This window comes from Boleophthalmus pectinirostris, unplaced genomic scaffold (genome assembly GCF_026225935.1).
Source record: "Boleophthalmus pectinirostris isolate CB_2022bp ecotype Guang Dong unplaced genomic scaffold, ASM2622593v1 HiC_scaffold_8, whole genome shotgun sequence".
Lineage (NCBI taxonomy): Eukaryota > Metazoa > Chordata > Actinopteri > Gobiiformes > Gobiidae > Boleophthalmus > Boleophthalmus pectinirostris.
In genome coordinates this window covers 24,743,476-24,765,035 of record NW_026571515.1, presented here as the reverse complement: position 1 = coordinate 24,765,035, position 21,560 = coordinate 24,743,476, and the positions used below count along the sequence as shown (strand labels likewise).

General features: G+C 40.7%; 3 protein-coding genes and 1 non-coding gene across 7 annotated transcripts in view; all 4 read left to right on the top strand.

The window, feature by feature from the left end:
- The window catches only part of camkvl (CaM kinase-like vesicle-associated, like), a 42,905-nt gene extending 39,176 nt beyond the window's left edge, over positions 1–3,729 (top strand). For all 3 annotated transcript variants that reach the window (XM_055165837.1, XM_055165838.1, XM_055165839.1), the window contains 5 exons: positions 76–151; positions 223–359; positions 451–529; positions 604–691; positions 1,789–3,729. In XM_055165837.1, coding sequence (XP_055021812.1) covers positions 76–151; positions 223–359; positions 451–529; positions 604–691; positions 1,789–3,078 — 1,670 coding nt within the window. In that variant the 3' untranslated portion in view covers positions 3,079–3,729. The remainder of the gene's footprint in view (positions 1–75; positions 152–222; positions 360–450; positions 530–603; positions 692–1,788) is intronic.
- Positions 3,730–4,156: 427 nt separating this feature from the next.
- uba1 (ubiquitin-like modifier activating enzyme 1) lies at positions 4,157–14,744 on the top strand. 2 transcript variants are annotated; one of them, XM_020930006.2, is made up of 26 exons: positions 4,157–4,358; positions 7,402–7,518; positions 7,592–7,650; positions 7,728–7,896; positions 8,218–8,352; positions 8,429–8,535; positions 8,603–8,693; positions 8,760–8,892; positions 8,968–9,065; positions 9,167–9,313; positions 9,397–9,573; positions 10,603–10,707; positions 10,780–10,860; positions 10,932–11,084; positions 11,165–11,330; positions 11,407–11,603; positions 11,681–11,745; positions 11,813–12,008; positions 12,263–12,337; positions 12,412–12,601; positions 12,681–12,766; positions 12,851–12,943; positions 13,181–13,372; positions 13,469–13,570; positions 13,644–13,744; positions 13,831–14,744. In XM_020930006.2, exons 2-26 carry the CDS (start codon positions 7,402–7,404, stop codon positions 13,964–13,966), a joined length of 3,171 nt encoding a protein of 1,056 aa, XP_020785665.1. In that variant the 5' UTR covers positions 4,157–4,358; the 3' UTR covers positions 13,967–14,744. The 2 variants fall into 2 exon arrangements, with proteins under 2 accessions (XP_020785665.1, XP_020785664.1); XM_020930005.2 differs by lacking the exon at positions 4,157–4,358 and adding an exon at positions 5,978–6,195.
- Positions 12,076–12,175, top strand: LOC129412477 (small nucleolar RNA U6-53/MBII-28). Its single transcript, XR_008633749.1, has one exon. It is a non-coding gene; the product is annotated as a small nucleolar RNA U6-53/MBII-28 (small nucleolar RNA).
- A 355-nt stretch (positions 14,745–15,099) lies between the features above and the next one.
- On the top strand, positions 15,100–21,462 carry arhgef3l (Rho guanine nucleotide exchange factor (GEF) 3, like). The gene is given in 14 exon segments (XM_020930012.2): positions 15,100–15,294; positions 15,485–15,530; positions 15,706–15,756; positions 16,195–16,251; positions 16,423–16,530; positions 16,768–16,926; positions 17,841–17,903; positions 17,978–18,074; positions 18,522–18,598; positions 18,675–18,932; positions 19,178–19,223; positions 19,226–19,347; positions 20,125–20,317; positions 20,445–21,462. Coding segments are annotated over 14 exon segments (1,563 nt in total). The 5' UTR covers positions 15,100–15,256; the 3' UTR covers positions 20,693–21,462.
- Positions 21,463–21,560: the final 98 nt, after the last annotated feature.

Genomic DNA, 21,560 nt, shown 5'->3' with positions numbered 1-21,560 from the left:
ATTTTGAATAAATATAATATGATTTTGATTATGCATATTGTCTTTGTAAATGTTTGCTTTTTTTGTTTTGTTTAGCTCCTGAAGTGGTGGCTCGGCATCGCTATGGACGACCAGTTGATTGTTGGGCTGTGGGTGTCATTATGTTTATACTGTGAGTGCCTAATATCAATTTACTAAATGCTTTTGTGAATACATTTTACTAATATGCTTCTGCATTTCCAGTTTATCAGGTAACCCCCCATTTTATGATGAAACAGAAGAGGAAAATACAGATTTACATAATCGCATTATATTCTGTCGGATTGTTGCCGGTGACTTTGAGTTTGATTCACCATACTGGGATGATATTTCACCTGCAGGTATGCAACATCACCACATGGTGGCAACACACTACAACATTTAATTTTACATTCTTCACTTGTACAATAAGTGCTGTTTTGTTGCTTTCAGCTAAGGAGCTTGTCTGTCGGCTAATGGAGGTGGATCAGATGCTGCGAATCACAGCACAGGATGCACTCTGGCATGAATGGTACAAGTAGTCACCAATTACTGCTATCAGGTTTTCACAAGGTTCTGACATACCTTTACATTATCTCTGTTTAGGATTGCTGGGAATGGGGCATCAGAGAAAAACCTTAAAGATGGAGTGTGTGCCCAGTTTGAAAAGAACTTTGCCAAGGCAAAATGGCGGGTATGTCAGCTTGCATTAAATAACTTTGATGAGTTATTAGCAATTAAGTCTATATATGTGTAAATGTCCATTAAATGTATTAAACAAGTTGCATTATGTACAAATAAATACAGGGAATAGAGGCAAATTGAGCTTTATTCCTCTTCTCTCTTTCTTCATGTGGTGCCCAGGAGTTAAAGGTATTGTAGATCACTGTAAGGGAGAGCGGAAGGACAGAGCATGGACAGAACTCTGCACAACATGTTTCATTGGCACATCTTACCACCAATTTATGAAAAGAAGATTCAAATGAACATGTTTGAGCTGATGGAGTTTTTAGTCAATGCTCTGTTCCAATCCACTACCACACACTGCCTTGTCCCAGAAGAAATCCATCCACTTTGCCCCACTTTCTTCTCTAGGTTATGCTCAAAGTGGCACACTCTGTTCCTTTCTGACTCCTCGTTTGCACAAATATAAGATGATTGGTAAAATGAGATAAACATCAGCAACAAAGAACACTATGTATCTGTGTTGCTAATAGATGAGTGCAGATAAGGAGGCTGGCTTTAGAAAGGATTTAAGGGATGTAGGCCACTTTGGACTATTGCACTACAGTGAAGGTTCTGTGTCATTCCTCTTGATCAAATCCTTGCTTATTGCACCTAGTATAGATCCCATCCTGGTCTTAAGAAAAGTTTGCTTATGTTCAGATGCACTGTAGTTACTAATATTTATGGTCAAATGACTTCAGGAGAATCAATGGCCCTATTTATGTGTTAGCATTTGTACTGGGGGTCGGCGTGAGTTTCTTATTTAAAAATATAATATCAGGTTAAATGAATGTAAAATGCTAGGAGAAAAACTAATTTTATTCAGGGTACAATGATATCTCCTGAAAGTTAGAATGGCATTAACAACGTGCACTGTTCTAAGGCAAGCACTGCACCTCAAAAACATGATGACAAATCATTCTGCCTTATTCAAAATTTCCACCAAATGCTTTTATGTTTAGATTTCATAATCACTTACCACTTTCCTGAGGAACCAAAGGAGGTTATCATCACAGTTATTTTAAATGGTAAAAATATTTTCCTTGTCTTTTGTTTGCCTTGCAGAAAGCAATTCGGGTAACAACGTTCATGCAGCGACTGAAGAACACTGAGGCTATGACTGACAGCTCAGCTGAGGTTCAGGGAGGGGAGGAGTCCCAAAGAACCAGTGATGATGGTGAAAAGGGCACAAGTGATGGAGGGGTAACATCCAGTAGTGTGTCCTTAGAGGTAACAGTAGAGAACAGTCCAGTGGGTTTGAATCATGAGGAGATAGGAGATAGGATAACAACAAGTATAGGCCCAACAGTAGGCATTTCACCTTCAGAAATAAAGGAACCTCCATGTCAGCAGAATCAATCAAATGCAAGGCCTGAAACTGCACAGGAGAAAAGGGCCAATGATGGAAACAGAACAACAGTGCCAAATATCAGTCAAAATTGTGTCAAGGAGTCAGAAAGATTGGATGTTGACAAAAGGCAAATATCCCACTCTCCTGACACAACTAACAAACACAAGATGGCTGCTTCATTCCCTGGCACAACATCCACTGACACAAGTCCAGCTGCAGTCACAGTCACACCTGAGAAAAAGCCTGGTACGCAGAGGGATGAAAACAGTGGATACTGGTGTCAGACTCAAGTTCCAGAAGCAGTAGCTGAGAGGGCAGTGGCACCAGTCTCACCAGCTACAGCAGTGGCTGAGGTGAGAATCAGGGGAGAAACAAGCCCTTTAGTTAGACGAGATAGAGAGGCCAGAAAAGCAGACAGATATAGTGCAGAATACAGCGTACCAAGGACAGGCCCTGCCGCTGGACCAGGATGTTATTCAGTTGGCAGTACAGCCAGTTTGGGTCGTCATGCAACACCTTACAAGCCTGAAATGCTCACATCTGGTATGGAGATGACAGGTTTTGGAAATCCATACAGCTCCTTGTATCCGAGTGGTTCAAGCATCGGGATGTATGGGACTGGTCTACCACACACAAGTGACTGGCAAATGGACAGTGTGATCGAGCAGATTGAGAAGCAAATGGCAGCTGTATTGGAGAAGATTGAAGGAGACATGCCGTCATTGCTGGAGCAAATCAGTGACTGTCCACCTGAACCAGTTCGTGTGGTTCGAAGCGCACACGCTTCTCCTGCCACTTCCAGAGCCCCTCCACCATTGCCCAGCTCTCCCAGACCTGCACAGCCTCCTCTGCCTCGTCTCACTATCCCTCCCCCCTCCTACCCACCTCCCTCTCCACCTACACACACTACTGCCTCTTCCCAAGAACCAGAAGACAGAGATGGACAAAGGAGTTCAACTCACACTGGCCAGTCTCCACGAGCTGGAACAAGCAGGGGGCTTTGAAGAATACACACTACATAGCTGCAATTGTGTGGACTGCTCAACTAGCAACATGATAAATCCAAGTACAAATTGACATTGAACTTCATGCTGGACTATTTAAGGGAGTTTTTATTTTGCTTGAGTTATTTGTCTCTGAGTTATTTATGTCAAATTGTATCTTAATGTGCATGAAATGCTCACCACCCTGTACAGAGGTGTGGTATTGTCAGTAGCACAAGGGAAATGTGTTATGTTTTATTATCCTCCTAATTGTAAATGCCCACACAGTCGCACCATCTACTTTTCATCAATATCATCCCAATAATGACCTTTTATCTACATGTAGCTCTTCAATGCACTATATATATCAATCTCCTGAACGATTGTAGGCTACTTCGAGGAGTTATGACAGGAAGTAAGCTACATTATTTTTTGAGAATTTAAACACTATACATTGTAAATAGCTTTGCAATAATAACATAATGCATACAAGATAAGCACAAAAGCGTCCAGTTTTTTGTTTTTTTTTTATGTTAATTTGCTCTATTTTCCATGTGTTTATTTATTTTTGATATAGCCATTTTGTACAGATATTTTTGGGGAATACTGTCGGTGTTGAAAAAAGGACGTCAGATAGTTTGATTTTGTCTTTCATCATGAACTGCTTTCCCATTGTTGTGCACCTTATCCTGCGTAAACTGTGTTGTTTGCATCTTTAAAATCTAATTAAATAAAGCATCGTATTTGCTAAAAATGAATGGAGTTTGATGGCTTTTGTATAAGCGTGCATAATCTTGAAGCCTACAATTCCCGGCAAACTTTGAGTCCTCACTGGTTTCGCGCAAAATGTGAGCCCGTGGGGGGGATGTGTTATAATATAATAATTCTATTTATTAGAATAGTTTAAAATAAAATACTATTTTATTTATGTTACAGCATTCATATTTTATGGTCATTGTGTTTGTGCCAAATGAATGGTTGCATCGCTCTATACGAATATTAAAAGAATAGATTTGCCGCTGTGCCCCCTAAACCAGAATAATGGTAGCGCCTGTAACGTGCACATGTTGCTGCTTTGCTTTGCTTTAACTGAAATAGAGTGAGGGGAAACGGTCGGGGAGCAGCCGGGCACTCAGGACTCAGGCACTCGTCCAACGCAGAAACTCACACAGAGCCCGCCAGCCTGACACACTTTACACTCTGCCATCCTCATTGTTTAGTCTTACTAGTCTGTTTAAATTTTCTGTTCAAGTACAACCCGTTTTAACACTACAGAACAGGCCGGGTAAATATCGGATGTGGTAAGTTCTACACACTTGTATGTGATATGGTCTAGTTCACGTTAGCTTCGGCTAGTTGGCTAACGCTATCTTGTTAGCTGATAGAGCCACACAAGAACGAAAAAGTGGTTGGGTGGCTAGATAGCTTAAAAGCTAACTGCACGAGAGCTAACAACTACGCAGTCTCTAGATGTAAAATTTTGATGGTTGATAACGGTATCTGAAGAAATTCTTTGTACGACATGCCCAGCCGTGGCCAGCAAAGCACGGCCACGTAACTTACAACGCAAACTACCGTTTGCACATTTTGGGTGCCCTACAATCGTGTCAAATAAAATATGCACAACCAATATTTTATAGCACAAGTCCTTAATGGCTGCAGACATGCATGTAAGTTACTGTGGTATGATCGTAAATTGGGTGCCTTAAACCATTGTTTGAATTTACAGAACCACGTCTTTTGAGGTTTTTGTTTTTACGCACTATGGTTATTTTATTTGGGGAATTGTGCACGCATGTCAGTTGATGCATTTCAGATTACTATTTAGGGCTATCTTTTCTCTCGAAATGGTGTTTCACACGCCAATCCTCTGCGTGGCAGGTTTCTAGAAAATGTTCAGTTTTAGTGGTTGGTGCGACATGTATATATGCGGCCCACTCTTTTGCAGGGCCTTTGTCAATTGCCAGCACCCCCCTCCCCCAATACTCCTGCAAGGCATGCTCACCCCTAACCTCTGTATGAGGGCCCAGACACTGGAGCATCACTGAGCTAGTGGATGTGGAGGAAGACCACAGCATGTAATTCTCCAAATACATGCTCAGATTCGCATTCAAACTAAAATACAAGATTTTTATGCAATACAATTTTTGCTTGCTTGGTCAAATGACCCATTCGCAGTTAAATGAGTATATTGGGATTAGTCTTTGGAGTAAAATGGGTCATTTCTACAAGTCGTCTACATTTTGTAAATTAGGACCCGAACTCTTGCATGGCATGCTTTATTGATTTATAAGAATTATAATTTTATATTCATATGACCACATGTGATATATAAAACGTTCATTTAATATTTTAATCATTTTTGATAGAACACCGTTAAGTCACAATTAAATAATGACTTGCAAAAACTATGAAGTGCCTGAACAACCCGAAATGTGTTGGACATATATGTCCACATATGAGGATGCCAGGTCCTAGGAGGCTACTGTCCACAAAATTTAATGAGGCTATTTAGTCTGTATATTTGTATTGTCTTTAATGTTTACTTGAGATGAAGCTATGACTGTTTTTAGAGTATCAATTATTATTTAAATGAATAATTATAATTAATTAATTAAATGCAGCCTACAGAAATTTTTGTTGTCTCTTTTGGTAGGTTATTTAACTACACCCCTGTCCTGACAATGTTCTTGAAGCATACAAGCTGATAAATATTGTTTTAGTTTTGTGTTCTTCTGTCCCATTGTACAGTAGAGCACGGCGTGCATGTTCTGGTAGCAGGGCGGGACTAGTGAGCGTTGGTCATGGACATGTCCAATGCGCGCAGGGCTGGCAGGAGAAGCGTGCTCACGGAGACACTTCCCTGTTGAATATTTCAGCCCCTGCGTCACTCGTCCTCCGCCCCTTTCTCCCCATCTGCCATTTTGGTTTTGTTCCCGTCTGCAGTCCCAGAGCCAGCAGCGCAATTACATTGGAGAGGCATTGGTACATAGTGACTCGACAATATACAGCGGGCGCCCTAATCTCCGTTTTTGTGGGTTTTTTATTGTTTTCATCGAAATATCAAGTCGACTCTACGAGTAAGCGCAGCGACAGGGGAGCGGCTTCGCATTTGTAAAGGACCGAGAAGGATTATTGGTAAGAATAGAGAAATCAATGAAGCACGAGTGTTTAGCTACATTTTCGCTTCCTAGAAATGTTCCAGAGACAGCTGGAAAGCTACACATTTCTGCCAGAGTGCTGTAACTTGATACTAGTGGTCATTTGTGTTTATCTACAATATTCTGTTACCGTGTTTTCCAAACAGGTAGAAAGCGGCTGCTGCTAGCTTGTAAAGTTGTTCCGCACTGGGCATTGCAGGCCTAGTGCGAGTGCTGCTAATGGATTGACTTGTCAGTCTAGTGTTTGCCTTGAGTTATTCATGTCCAATACGTCTTCATGCCAAATCACCTTAGCTGATTAGTGGCACATCGTGACCGTTTCCCCGTGTTACTCGATACAGTGTCTGTGAACAAGAACAGCCTTAAAGACTTCGGTTGGAGCTGTCATTTTGGGTAATGTTCCAAACATGAGGGCTTTGCTGTTTCATTCCGGATGCTTTCATTTTTGCTTTGCATATCCTCATTGTACTGTGAAATAAAATGTTTGCCATGTGAATCATGTGGCTCTTTATGGAGGGTCTGCATCGGCCTTGTCTGTCTGAAATCATTTAACACTTATCTCTTACACACCGGGTCCTTGGCACCTTTGGATGCGGAAATGATGTCTCCGTTCGCTGCACTGTGCTTGATCTACTGCGGTCTGTCGGAACAGTCATTCTTGGTCACTCATCGCATATAGGTGTTACAAAGTGTATCTGCTGACTTTTCTGACTGATTCTTTTTGAGGCATCGTGTCCTCTAGTGTCCACACCTGCCTCTGCTGTGAAGTGAGGCTTTACCGCAATGAACTTTTAATGATTCAGCTGTTTTTTTTTCAAAGTGCTGGACTCCATAAACATGGGCGTCAAACAAAGGCAGTGAATGAACCAGTCCCACTGTTCAATATATGAAATACTTTTGCTCCCATGGTTTAACTTGCTTAGTTGCTTATGAGTGTTTTGTTTTCTAGCTGCTTTGTTTTTGGCTCAAGGCCAGCCCAGCTGCTCCCTAGACTAGATCCTTTCATTCTGCCATGAAGAGGACTGGGCATTTGCCTTGGCCCTGTTTCATAAACCTAAACACTAACAATTTAAACTATGGCTTTCTCACAACAGATTATTATCAGTTCTATAACTTGTACAGCAATTGTGATTTCTAGTTATGTTTTGTCATGTACTTGAAATTTGCTTTGTTGTTTTTGCAGATGTCCAGCTCGCCGCTGTCCAAGAAGCGTCGCTTGTCAGGAACAGAGACGAAGACGGGATCCCACTGCTCATCCTCTAACTCTGTCAGAACTGATCTGTCCCACACACCTGCCAACGTAAATATTGTTGAAAATGTTCAATTTTCAGCAAATTTTCTGCATTGTTTAAGTATTCACTTTATTCTTGAAGGGCATGGCTAAAAATGGTAATGATGCTGAGATTGATGAAGGCCTGTACTCAAGACAACTGTAAGTCTTTTTAGATACTGTAAATATAAAAATAACAAGTTTCATGCAAATCTTTTAATTCTGTCTCTCTTCTGTAGTTATGTGTTGGGCCATGAGGCGATGAAACGCATGCAGAACTCCAATGTCCTGATCTCGGGAATGAGAGGACTTGGAGTAGAGATCGCAAAGAACGTGATCCTGGGAGGTGTTCGAAGTGTCACAGTGCATGACGAAGGCGTTGCAGAATGGAGGGACCTGTCTTCACAGGTGAATGACACTTTGCTGTTGTAATTTTATTACGTTTGTTGTTTTGCTTTTGGCATTATAATTTGACTTTTGTGTATTATCAAAATCTGGTGCCACGCCCCAGTTTCCTGCCAACCATAAATTGACCTATATTTACCAGCACATGGCCTGTCTGGGTTATTATCATTGTAAAACTCTGGCCTAATTTAGATTAGGATGTTGGTGTGTTGTGCTTGTGTTAATTTAGATTTTATGTAACCAGCCTTGTGTTATAGATGTGCAATTGGCATAGTTGCTGAAACTATGTAAGGATTATCTAAATCCATCACTTTATAATTTTAGTTTTACCTCCGAGAAGAGGATTTGGGAAAGAACAGGGCAGAAGCCAGTCAGCCTCGTTTGGCTGAGCTCAACAACTATGTCCCTGTATCCTCTCACACTGGAGCCCTCTCTGAGGACTTTCTAACCAGATTCCAGGTAAAGTTTCATTTGATCCTTTTGTCGTCTTTCATGGCTGTCACCCTGAAATGTTGAATGTAAACTTCTGCGGTAGGTGGTGGTCTTGACTGAATCCTCCTTAGAGGAGCAACAGCGATTGGGCGAGTTTTGCCACGACAAAGGGATCAAGTTCATAGTTGCAGACACACGTGGTCTTTTTGGGTAAGCCTTAATGTTATTTCGGATGTTTGAAATAGTCTTCATTTATAAAATGTGTCTCTCTTCATAGCCAGCTTTTCTGTGACTTCAATGATGAAATGATTGTGTTTGACACAAATGGGGAACAGCCGCTGAGTGCCATGATTTCCATGATCACGAAGGTTGGTAAGACATTGGTGCTAAACTTTAAAAGTGACTATTGATTTTAAATGGACATGATTTTACAGGACAGTCAGGGAGTGGTGACGTGCCTGGATGAGGCCCGTCATGGATTTGAGAGTGGAGACTTTGTGACTTTTACAGAGATTCAGGGTATGACAGAGCTCAATGGATGTAAGCCTATTGAAATCAAAGTTCTTGGTAAGTCTTGGTGAGAAAATGAAAAATTATAAAACAAGCATCATTGTATTAATTTGCTTATTACCTTTTGTTTAGGTCCGTACACCTTTGGTATCTGTGACACTACAGGGTTTTCAGACTATGTGAGAGGGGGAATAGTCTCTCAGGTTAAAATGCCCAAGAAAATTTCTTTTGTAAGTGTTACATATAGCAAATTCGTCTCAATTTCAGTGTCATTGGAACTTGAATTATATATATAATTTTTTTTTTAAATGTATGTATTTTTTCCCCCAAGAAATCAATTTCCTCCTCCTTGGCTGAGCCAGAGTTTATGATAACAGACTTTGCGAAGTTTGAGCACCCTGGACAACTGCACATTGGATATCAAGCTCTTCACTCATTCCAGAAAAAACATGGTCATCCTCCTGTTCCTTGGAGTCAGGTAAGTCTCTTTTAAAAATCACCACAGCCTGAGTTTGAAGTTGGTCATATTTGCTCTAATTTGAACCACATTTCTTTGTTTAGGCTGATGGAGAAGAGCTCTTGACTTTGGCCAAAGAAATCAATTCTGCACAGACTGGGTCAGCCAAAGTTGAGGAGCTGGACGAGGCTTTACTTAAGAAGCTGTCGTATGTGTCTGCTGGAGACCTGGCCCCTGTCAATGCCTTCATTGGGGGTCTGGCCGCTCAGGAAGTCATGAAGGTCAGTGCACAATGCTCCTCTGCATCATTTTGTGCCAGCTGAATCAATGGAGACTGTATGTATTACATACACATTTTATTTGTATTATAAATTCATTAAAATAGTCTGGCTCAGTATTTGTATTTTAAACCAAAAAAGTTAGATTATGTTCTGACAACTGTATTAGTTTGCAGCGTAATCCATGTGTCAGTACATTTAATAATATACATAAAGTTACTCTCGGCTACATTGAAGACTAGATGAATGTTACTTATCACAAAATTGCCTTTTGGAAACTGATGGTGTGAAATGTGTTTAAACTAACCTGCCTCAAGATTGTAGAGGAGCATTTTACTGTGGCACCCACGATTTGGAAATATAAGATTAATGGCCTGTGGTCATTGGCGCGAAGTGCTTCAAATTTTTTTTCTTGTGCATTAGTTCCTCTGGCCTAGCGCCACCCAACATGTGATGTCAGAAATGTGCAGTCCTGACCAATCAGAGTACAAAAACACAGAGGAATTCCTAGAAAATTCAACCCCTGTAAAAGCTGTCGATGCCTTGTCAGCTAAACGTGGGCAGGTTGATTTCAGAAAAAATCCATTGTGTTCTACGGGGCAGTTCTTCCTTGGCCAGAGCTCCCACGAGTTCCAGTACCTATGGAGCAGCCACTAATCAGGCTCTCGTGCGGACAAAGCGGACTGTCTTATCCAGTTCTTAGTATAGATCCATGCTAGTGATTGGTAAAATAAAGTTCCACTATAATGAACCTTCAAAATGCTGCCATCTGCTGTGGATGCTAATGTATTGCAAAGAATCTTAAGTTTATGGTCAACCTTTCCTAACGGTGTGTGTGTTTTTGATGATTAAAATAATAACCAGAGTATTAAACATTTTATCCTTTTTCCTGCGCACACGCACACTCACACCAAAGCCTTGCTTCATTTTGCACATCACTAGACATGCCAGGCCCAAATGTATACAGTAGAAACTCAGTGTATTTTTCTGATACAAGCTGCTAATTTGTTTAGTTCATGTCCTTTTCCATAGGCCTGCACAGGAAAATTCATGCCTATTGTGCAGTGGTTGTACTTTGATGCCCTGGAGTGCCTGTCTGAAGAAGGAGCTGTGCTCACAGAGGAAGAGTGTGCACCTGTAAGGGATAAAGCAAAGTGCAAATCTGTATACAAGCTTTCAGAGTGCTCATTCGTATGGTTTCTGTTGCAGAGAAACTGCCGTTATGATGGACAGATTGCAGTTTTTGGCTCAAAGATGCAGGATACTCTTGCCAAACAGCGGTACTTCCTGGTAGGCCTCAGCTGTTCATATTTTTTGTGACAGAAAGCTGTCACTAAAATGCAGGGTTTGTAATATGCCAGGTTGGAGCTGGTGCCATTGGCTGTGAATTGTTGAAGAACTTTGCTATGATTGGACTGGCATGTGGAGAAGGTGAGGTCATAGTGACAGACATGGACACCATTGAAAAGTCCAACCTGAACAGACAGTTCCTCTTCAGACCTGCTGATGTGACAGTAAGTCAGTGTGTGAAATAAAGATGGTTTTCATGTGATGACCATATCTCCTAAGCTCTACACCTTTCCTGTTATGACAGAAAATGAAGAGCGACACAGCTGCTGCAGCCGTGAAGCAAATGAACCCCTCCATCAAGATCACAGGTCACCAGAACAGAGTGGGCCCAGACACAGAGAGGGTCTATGACGATGACTTCTTTGAGAATCTGGATGGAGTTGCCAATGCTCTTGATAATGTTGATGCTCGTAAGGGATTTTACATTTAAAATGTAAGAGTGAATTATACCTTTTAGTCTCTGTGATTGTTTTGAATATTCTGTAGGTATGTATATGGATAGACGATGTGTTTACTACCGTAAGCCTCTGCTTGAGTCTGGGACTCTGGGCACTAAAGGAAATGTCCAGGTAGTCATCCCGTTCCTCACAGAGTCCTACAGCTCCAGTCAGGACCCCCCTGAAAAGTCTATCCCCATCTGTACCCTCAAGAACTTCCCCAATGCCATTGAACACACCTTACAGGTCAGAAAACATGCATAGCATGTGGCAGAAGACTCAGTGGGGCTTTTGTAACAGTTTTTTTTTTTTGGCTCTTTCAGTGGGCACGGGATGAATTTGAAGGACTGTTCAAACAACCATCAGAAAATGCCATGCAATACCTCACGTATGTGGAGAAATTATGCTGGATGCCAGCTGAAATCTTGTGTGCTGAATATTTTTGGTCTTTTCAGGGATCCTAAGTTCATGGAGCGAACTCTAAAACTTCCAGGTGCCCAGCCTGTGGAGGTACTGGAGGCTGTTCACAAGACACTGATCACTGACCGACCTCACAGCTGGGTAGACTGTGTGGCCTGGGCTCGCAACCATTGGCAATGCCAGTATAACAACAACATCCAACAGCTGCTACACAACTTCCCTCCAAATCAGGTAAATCCTGAGGTCAGGTCCTCCTTATGTCAATCTACTTTGACAGTAATATTGGGATATAGTCAGTCTCCTATGATGATTCAGCCATGCTAATACTGATGCATCCAGGGTGTAAATGAGTTCAATTCACCTTCTCACATTGATTGGTTCAGTGTGTGCTGAGGAGCACAAGTCTGTATTTAGTTAATATGAAGCAGGTGGTCCATTGTTTGAATTGAATACCATCAGAATGAACTGAATCTTTTGAATTTCAGCTCACTAGCTCTGGTGCACCCTTCTGGTCTGGACCCAAGAGATGCCCACATCCTCTGGAATTCAGCACTAGCAATGTAAGCTTATATTTTTGAAACAAAGAGTGCAGGTCTGTCAGTAAAAGGTAATAATAGCATTGTCCTTTGTCTAGGACCTCCACATGGACTACGTAATGGCAGCAGCAAACCTGCATGCTCAAATATATGGGATCCAGGGCAGCACGGATAGGGCTGGTGTAGTCAAAATCCTGCAGGACATCAAAGTGCCAGTGTTTACTCCTAGATCAGGTGTCAAAATTCATGTTTCTGATCAAGAACTACAGAACAGCAATTCTTCAGTTGGTAAGACCAAAACCTGCAAAAATCACAACAGCCCTTATTTATTCTAGGCCATATTTTGAAACTTTGTTTTCTGCTTCAGATGACTCAAGATTTGAGGAGTTGAAAGCGCAATTGCCGACTGCAGAGACTTTCAAAATAAAACTGTCCCCTATTGACTTTGAGAAGGTACACCTTTTCTTTGTTTTAATTACATTTCCTGTTGTCAACCAACCATGCCTCATGTCTGTGTGCTGCTGGTTTGTTTTTCAGGATGATGACACAAACTTCCATATGGACTTCATTGTGGCAGCATCAAATCTGAGAGCAGAAAACTATGACATTCCTCCTGCAGACAGGCACAAGGTAAGATCCATGGTGGACTTGAAGCACAAATGACTTGTGGGATGTTTAGTATAAAACTATTAAACTACTAGATTATTATACCTTTTGCTTTTGTAATCCATTATATTGGTGTAAAACAGCAAAAAACGAGTCTGCCTTTGTTAACTGAGAGCTGAGACGCCTCTTAGTGGCCTTCCACTATAACGTGCAGGTCTTGCATGTCTCCTTTTGATTTATAAATGCCACTGTTCTTTTCAGAGTAAATTGATTGCTGGCAAGATCATTCCTGCCATTGCCACAACCACCGCTGCAGTTGTAGGTCTGGTATGTTTGGAGCTCTTAAAGATTGTTCAAGGACACAAGAAGCTGGAGTCCTACAAAAATGGCTTCATGAACCTGGCCTTGCCTTTCTTCGGTTTCTCAGAGCCCATTGCTGCTCCCAAACACAAGGTTAGCACCCACTGCAAATGTGTACTCTTCAAATCCACTGCCATTGGTCAAAATGCTTAGAAGGAAATTTTCTAAATTTTTATTTGTTTTTTTAAGTACTATGAAATTGAATGGTCTTTGTGGGATCGCTTTGAAGTCACAGGAGTGCAGCCAAATGGAGAAGAGATGACACTCCAGCAGTTCTTGGACTATTTTAAAGTATGTTCATGATATAACATTAATGATCTGTTATATCTCGTGGCTTTTAACCTGATTTTCTATTTATCTTTAGAACGAGCACAAGTTGGAGATTACCATGCTTTCTCAGGGAGTGTCTATGCTCTATTCCTTCTTTATGCCTGCTGCCAAACTCAAAGAGAGACTGGCACTACCGTGAGTATTACATTTACATACTGTCACCTTGCCATGTTAACATTAGTCTCTGTTTAACAAATATATGCTTTGCTTGTCTTTTGTAGGATGACCGAGATTGTGACCAAAGTGTCTAAGAAGAGGCTAGGCAAGCATGTCAAAGCGCTAGTATTTGAGCTGTGCTGTAATGATCTGACAGAGGAGGATGTGGAGGTTCCCTATGTGAGATACACCATTCGCTGAGCTGCTGGTACCTGCGCGGCACAGGCAGTCCTGGGGCAGACGGGACATCCGGGTGGGAGAGTTGATCCGCGTTAGCTTGGGGATCAAAATCTTGTTTTTTTTGGCCTGTGTTTTGTATGAACCGGTGCCCGAGTGTACATAGCCCCAGTAAAGCTGACTCCAGGATGTGTTTGTTAGGATCCAGTCTGTGATGGGTTATGTAAGGAAGAGGGCATGTAAACTGGACCATACAAAGCAGACTAAAGGATGTCTCCATGTTTCTTAAAGATGGTCCTTGCACTCCCAGTGGGCCTTAAACACCTGCAATGAATATTTTGATCCACACACTTCTATCCTTTTCTACTTGCTCTCTTCCTTACTTTACCCCTGCCTCTTTTCCCAAGGCCCAAGATGTTTTTAACATGCAAAGTTTAAGAGAAATCTTCAAAATAAACCGAAATGTCCCATAGCCATTGTCACAGCCCAAATCTTCACGTTAAAGCGCTAAAAGCCCAAATTCAATCCTGATCTAAGTCGGCAGCACTTGTATATCCACCTCATCAGCAGTGGTTCTGTGGCACTGGCAGGGCTCTTGCACAACCTTTTACTGGTTTAATTTCCCATTTTATTTTTCTATGTGTTGAGGGTCGAGGCAGAGTTTTGGTGCACACCTTGTAGAGCATAAACTTTTTACTTTTAACTCCAAATGGCAAACTGTATAAGCAAGGCAATGAGATGTATCTGGAAATGGGAGCACTTAGTGTGATAGTGAAAATAAATAAACATGTTAAACAACCTGCTTCTATGTTATGTTTTTGTTTTGACTAATTTTAAACTGAGCAGAGGGGATAGTATTCTGTATTGGGTACACTGTACTTATCAGTGAAAGGTAACATTCACAGATGAAATCCCTTTTAAACATGACAAACTTGCATGACTAATTTTACATTTTTGCAAATGGCAGAAATATTCAATACAATACAATTAAGCATTTTTAACAACAAAAAAAGCAATTTAGTCAGTGCAGCGTAAAAAACTAATATGTCTTGTGTTTTTTGTTTTTGAATTGATTTTAAAATGTGCTATATGAAAACCATGCAATATATTATACAACTGTCCATTTAAACCCGCCCTGAGAAAAGCGGATATACAGTGATGAACAGCCCTGAAGGATGTGGTTTAGGCTGATGAGGAAGGAGGAGAAAGAACCCTTACAAGCGTCTGACAACTTGTGAACAAACTCAATGTTTATCTGGTTTTCCCTCATTTTGGGATTATGAAAATCTTATATAAAATGCTTTGAAGACCAACATGGAAGTGGAGGCGAATGGTGATTTGAGAACTTCCTGGTGAGTGCCTTTTCCCTTTCATCTACTTTGTGGTGTCACTATCTCTAAGTACAAAGAACCACTACAATGTACAGAACAATTCAAATCATCTAAATGTGTTTTGACTGAATTATTAACTAAGGCTTGTTAGTCTTGTCTGAAATGTTTTGAAATGACTCTGAAATGCTTTGCTTGTTTTATTGTGGATTAGGACATCCACACCAGGAGAGACATCCATCCTAGTTGACCATGCAGCTGTAAGTAACATCCAGTTATTAATTATCCATTAATTTCAGTTGTTTTTTTGTTTTGTTTTTTGTTTTGATGTTTTGTCCTGATCAATTCACAAATTTCAAGAATTGAGACTACTATGAAATTACTGTGATGTTTTGGGCTATTCAATACAATTATAAATATTTCTGTGTTTTCCAGAAGAAAAGAAAACAGCACATGAGCCCCATTCCTGTGAATCAGATCATAGAGGTACGTGATCTCTATGTCAGCTTGTAACACATTTTTGACTTGTCTTTTTTCTACAACGGAAGTTAGTCAACCTTACCTTTGCAACCACAATGCTGAGTGCAGAGATCTCTACAAGTTTCCCCTCAGCTGTGACTCCAGCACATTTAAACTTAGTATGTCATGTATTTCTCTCTCTCATGTTCCCATTTACTGTATTCTGTCCATATTTCAATAGGTGTTTTGTATGTGAGTAGCAGAAACGGGTAGTCATGCTTTTGTACATGTATTTTACTACAGAGACAAGAGTTCAAACTTTCTTCCTCTTTGAAACACTCACACAGGAAATGTGCGATCTGCACCATGCAACATCTCGCCCTCTCAACATCTTTCTCTGCTGCACTTTTGCTTCAGCCCTTTTTGACTTAATTATTTTACACACTAATGCTGCTGTCCCATCAGGATGAAGAGGAGGAGAAGGAGGGCCAGAGTATGACAGACCAAACCAAAGATTCAGAGGTGAGAGACTGTTTGTGTTAAAATCAGAATTACATATTATTGTACTGCTAAAGTTATTTGCACACTTACTTTTTATATTTGCTGTGAAAAATCATTAAACTTACAGGACGGGAATTTCTTGCTATAGTTTTTATCCAATTGACTCCTTATTTTGCTTTTCTTTAATTTCAGGAGCCCAGTTTCAAAAGGGTTAAACCAGTGACCAAGTCCAACAGCCTCACAGGTGTAATAACCCCGGTCAAGACTCCTGCCTTGAAACGCATTGGACAGTCTATATCGGTAAGAATTGTATTATTTATGGTGACCTGCAATTTCACATAAAGATATTTACAGTACAGCATAAAATTCTAATGCTTATAAGTTATCAGAAAATTTAAGCTAATAATGGGCACTGCTAATATTTACTGTATATTCAGCTTCCTGTTTATCCCAGTGTTGTTCATCATACAGTCATTCACTGAAGTAGAACAGCCACACACAAACTGAACACGTTGAAATTCAATGCTGTTTTGACAGAGGTCTATCAGTTTTCGCACTGAGGCTCGACCTTTGGCCCCAGCACCTCTGAGGTCCCGGTCCAAGGCCTCGTCGTTTCCACGGAGACGGAACAGCCAGTGTTGGAGTGACACTGTGGAGAGTCACGACCTCACTGCCAAAGAGATCAAACGACAAGAGGTACTTAACCTTTCTCCGGTATTATGTGGAAAAACATGGGCAAGTGCCAGAGTTTTAGATAATTTCAATTGTTGTCCATGTGTTTGGAGACAGCTAAGCTGCTCTATGGACTCAAGTGTCATTTCTTGTGAGAGTGAGTTTCTTTGGAAATATATGCAAAGGTGAAGTGTACAATCTGCCTTCTTGTATGGGCTTTTACTTTGTGTGAAAGGTCGCCACAGCTATTTGACTCATAACCAGAACAGAATCAGTAACTTTATGAAAGAAACTGTCTGCCACCACCTGTTTCTGAAACTCTTACTAAGCTACTATTCACTAATCATAGCAACTTAACTTTTATTTTAAGGTAATGTAATCAGTTCTGCATTGCTGTTTTTCATATAGAATTCCAATAAGAGTAGCTGTGAATTTTATGGCAGCAAGGGTGAGATAAATAAACCCGGAGATCACTCAGTTCACACTATAACTAAAATAGAACAAATATACTGTACTTGCTGCTTTACTTTTCAGTATTGTTGTAGCTTTGCCCTTTGTCAGGAGTCTGGGTTCAAGCCAGGTTTGGGGGGGACAAGAAATATTTCGCCTTATTACAACTTAGTTCATATTACATATACCTTTTAACTTTCACATTTATGTTCGTATTTTTTATTTTTTAAATAAAAAAACATTATAGCAATAATGTTGTGGAGTGTACGTCCATTTAGGTTGGATATATAGGTCAGTTGAGTGTGTAGCTGAGTTGTGCTCTATGGTTCAGATTCTGAAAGAGGATGTGAGCTGGCACTGAAACACACTTCCTCTCTGGTACAGTCAGCTGTCAGGGCTCATGTAGCACCTTATGTTTGTGGCGTATGTGTTTTTGTGCTTTTCATTTAAAGTCTATTCACGTGTTCTTCTGGTCTCTATGGTCAAAGGTGATCTATGAGCTCACACAGGGAGAGAGGCAGCTCATTGAGGACCTGAGTCTGGTTAAAAAGGTTTATCTCTTCACATACCTAATCCATATTTAGTCTGAATGCATTTTAAACATATTTTTTACTCTGACTTGCAGGTTTACTATGAGCCCATGTTGAAGTTGGACATTATGACGGAAAGTGAATTAGGACAAATCTTTGGGACTCTGGACTCACTTATTCCTCTTCATGAAGGTAAGAGATAAGGTATAATCTAAAATCAAATGTTATTTGTTAGTTTTTGTGTTGCTTCATCATTGTGAAAGGAAATAAAAAAGGAAATAAACACTTAACTAGCTAAATGTGACAAGTGTGCGTCCAAGTGTTAGCTCCTAACAGTCACAATATTAAAAATGTGCTTATTGTGCAATGAACTTATGCGTGCAGTGTGGCAGAAAACAATATTCACTTCAATATAAACTTTTACATTTATAGACTGATAAATGGATCTGAATAAAGGTAGTGAACATATAGGCATTCTTTCTTTCTGAAATATATTAGCAATTATTGAACTGTTTCTAATCTCACTTAATGATGCAATCAAAGAGTGAACAGTGTTCTGTCTCAAATTTTGTCAGAATTTACCTTTCATTTACCCTACAAACCTCTTGTAGTATTATTTAAAGTGTGTCTCTTTTATAGATTTCTTAGAGAGACTTGAGCGTCTCAGAGGATCAGAGAAGACTGTGGGGGAAGTTGGCCCTACACTTTTAGACTGGGTATCTCCACATTCACATAAATTATCTTGTATTTCATGTGTTAACATGTCTAAGTGTGCGCCTCTTTCTTTGACAGTTCCCCTGTCTGGAGGCCTATGTGACCTACTGCTGTAACCAGGTAGGAGCTAAAGCCTTACTGGACCAAAAGAAGAGTGAGAAGCGAGTGGAGCACTTCTTGCGACTGTGCCAGGAATCCTCGTTCAGCCGAAAACTGGATCTCTGGAACTTCTTGGACCTGCCCCGGAGCAGACTGGTCAAATATCCGCTCCTATTAAAAGAGATTCAGAAGTGCACCCCCGCTGATCACCCTGATGAAGACACGCTGCCTGATGCTGTGAGTTTAATAGTATTCCTTATTGGTATAACCATGTAATGCCATATTACATACTTTAATTAGTACATTGATGAAGTATATAGAGAATGTGTTGTGCTATATTGGGCAGCAAGTGATCAGTTGGTTATTAAAGAAATGTTGGACAATGAAAATATTTGACAGATTTTCTATTTGAATGAAGGTTTTTATTTAATGACAATGGAGGGACACATGCTTATTCACTAAAATGCATAATTGTGGTCTAGTTGGAGATGATCCAGAGCATTGTGGCAGAGGTGAATGAAAAAACTGGGAGGCGGAGTGTCAGTTTTACAGAAGAGGTCTGAACTACCTCGAGGAGAGCCAAAGGTTACCCGAAATCCAACAGTCACGCTTCCTGTACTGCCATGGAGAGCTCAAGAACAACAAAGGACAGGTAACAACTCAACCTTCTGTTTGTGAACCTTGGCATAGACTTAGATCATTCAGATTACCTAAAACAGTCTAGCCTGAGTGGACTCTTGTTTAGATCTCCCGGTAAATTTGATCAATGGCTCTAAAGCTACCATTTGTAAGTTTTTTTAATTAAATTTTTTTTTTTTACTAGTAGATTGCAGATGTAAAACCTGTTTCCTACTCCTTTCACCTGGCGTTTGTTCAGGCTCACCTGTGCTCTCTGGTCTTCGTCTATCAGGCCAAAGCTGCGCACTATCAGACAGCAGTAACACAGATAACATCTAGTGGTGATATGTGAGAATACAACAGGAGAGAGTCGACCAATCTAATCGTACATAAGGTAGCTTTAAAGTGTATTTAAACAGACACTTTATATGAAATGGAAATTAGATTTAACCAAATAATGTAAAAGTAAACCAGCAATGAATTTTAATTACGCTATATTAATAAATCCATCTATACATCCATTTTCATCCGCTTATCCGAGTCCCTGCTTAGGGGGCAGCAGCCTAAGCAGGGACTCCCAGACTTCCTTCACCCCAGACACGTCCTCCAGCTCCTCCGGGGGGACCCCGAGGCGTTCCCAGGCCAGCCGAGAGACATAGTCCATCCAAAATAAATAAAATATTTTACATTTCTTCAGTAACAGTTTTATGCTTTCTGGTATCCCATTTGCATAACCTTTGGTATAACAAACGTGATTGTTCCATCAGTGAAGGGAAAATGAAATGTATGTATATATTTTTATGCCCTTTAGCGATTGCATGTTTTCCTGTTTGAGCTGGCGCTAGTGCTGACCAGACCTGGAGAGGACAAAGATGGTGGTCAAGCCTTCAGTGTTTACAGACAGCCTCTGCCCAACAGCTTATTGAACCTGGAGGAGATTCCTGATGGAGAGGCTGGAGGGGGTGGGGCCTTCAGGGGGGCCTTCACAGGGGGAAACGACAAAGGTAAACATCTGAACAAACTCATCACAATGCATACACTAATCAATGAATTTAACATACACCTATGGAATGTACACACTAAGAATAATGTTTTATATCTCAGTTAATCCTTGTTTTGTCTTTATTGTAGTGAAAAACTGTTTCCGAGTGAGCAGCAGGGGGCGAGCTAAAGCAAACTCCTACAGCCTCCAGGCTAACGACTCCTTCAGTAAACAGCAGTGGATCACCAGTCTGCGCCAGGCCATAATCCAATCACGAGACAGGAATGCTCATGCCGGCCAATCACTGTTTACCTCCTATGCGGATCCCGCCCTCTGTCACATAGCTGACCTGAGCCTCAGTTCAGATACAGAGATGGCTGCCCAAACGAGTCGCTGAGTGGGCAAATGAGACTTTGGAAGATTTTTTTGGGAGGACTTTGGAGATTACATTTGAGTGACTTTGGAGATTATATATGAGTGACTTTGGAGTTTTATAGGCCTGTACTGTTCCATTGTAATGGAGGCAGATTCATTTTATATGGTACAATCTACTGATAATGTGATATACAGGTGTTTTGGTAATAATGCATTGTATTTATGTAGGGCATTTCAAGACTACCAAAAAGCTTTACTTTGTATTATCAAATCACTCCACATTTGGTGTTCGTAAGCTACTATTGTAGCCATAGCAGCCCTGGGATAACTGGAAGAGAGGCTGCCAATCTGCATCATCATCCTCCTCAACGACCACTCATTACTCACGCACACCACATTCATAATAGGCAATATGGGTGAACTGTCTCACTGTAGCACCTGGTATTCCCAGCAGTCTCCTATCCAAGTAATAACCCGGCCCGGCCTTGCTTAGCTTCTGAGATCTGACAAGATTGTGCATTGACATTGATATGGTTTACTGATAGTTTCTATTGCTATGCCCATAAACTCTGTCCACATGTTTCTTGAGGTGAAAAAATGTATATCATTATCATGCAAAGTAGTGATGTTATTTAGTCACATGAATATTAAGTGTTTGTGCTTTCTTTCTAGAGCGTTAACACAATCCATTGAAGCAGCTGTTATAGGGATGGTACAACTTGTGAAATATGAATTTAAATTGTACATTGTTTTGATACATTTTTTTTTAAATAAAGTGACACCCAAAAGTCATAGTGAGGTACTTGTGGAAAAGTACACCAAGAAAAGCCTAAGTATAGATCTCCAGAGAGAAAAGATTACAGATGATTATCCTCCTCTCCCTTTCTCTC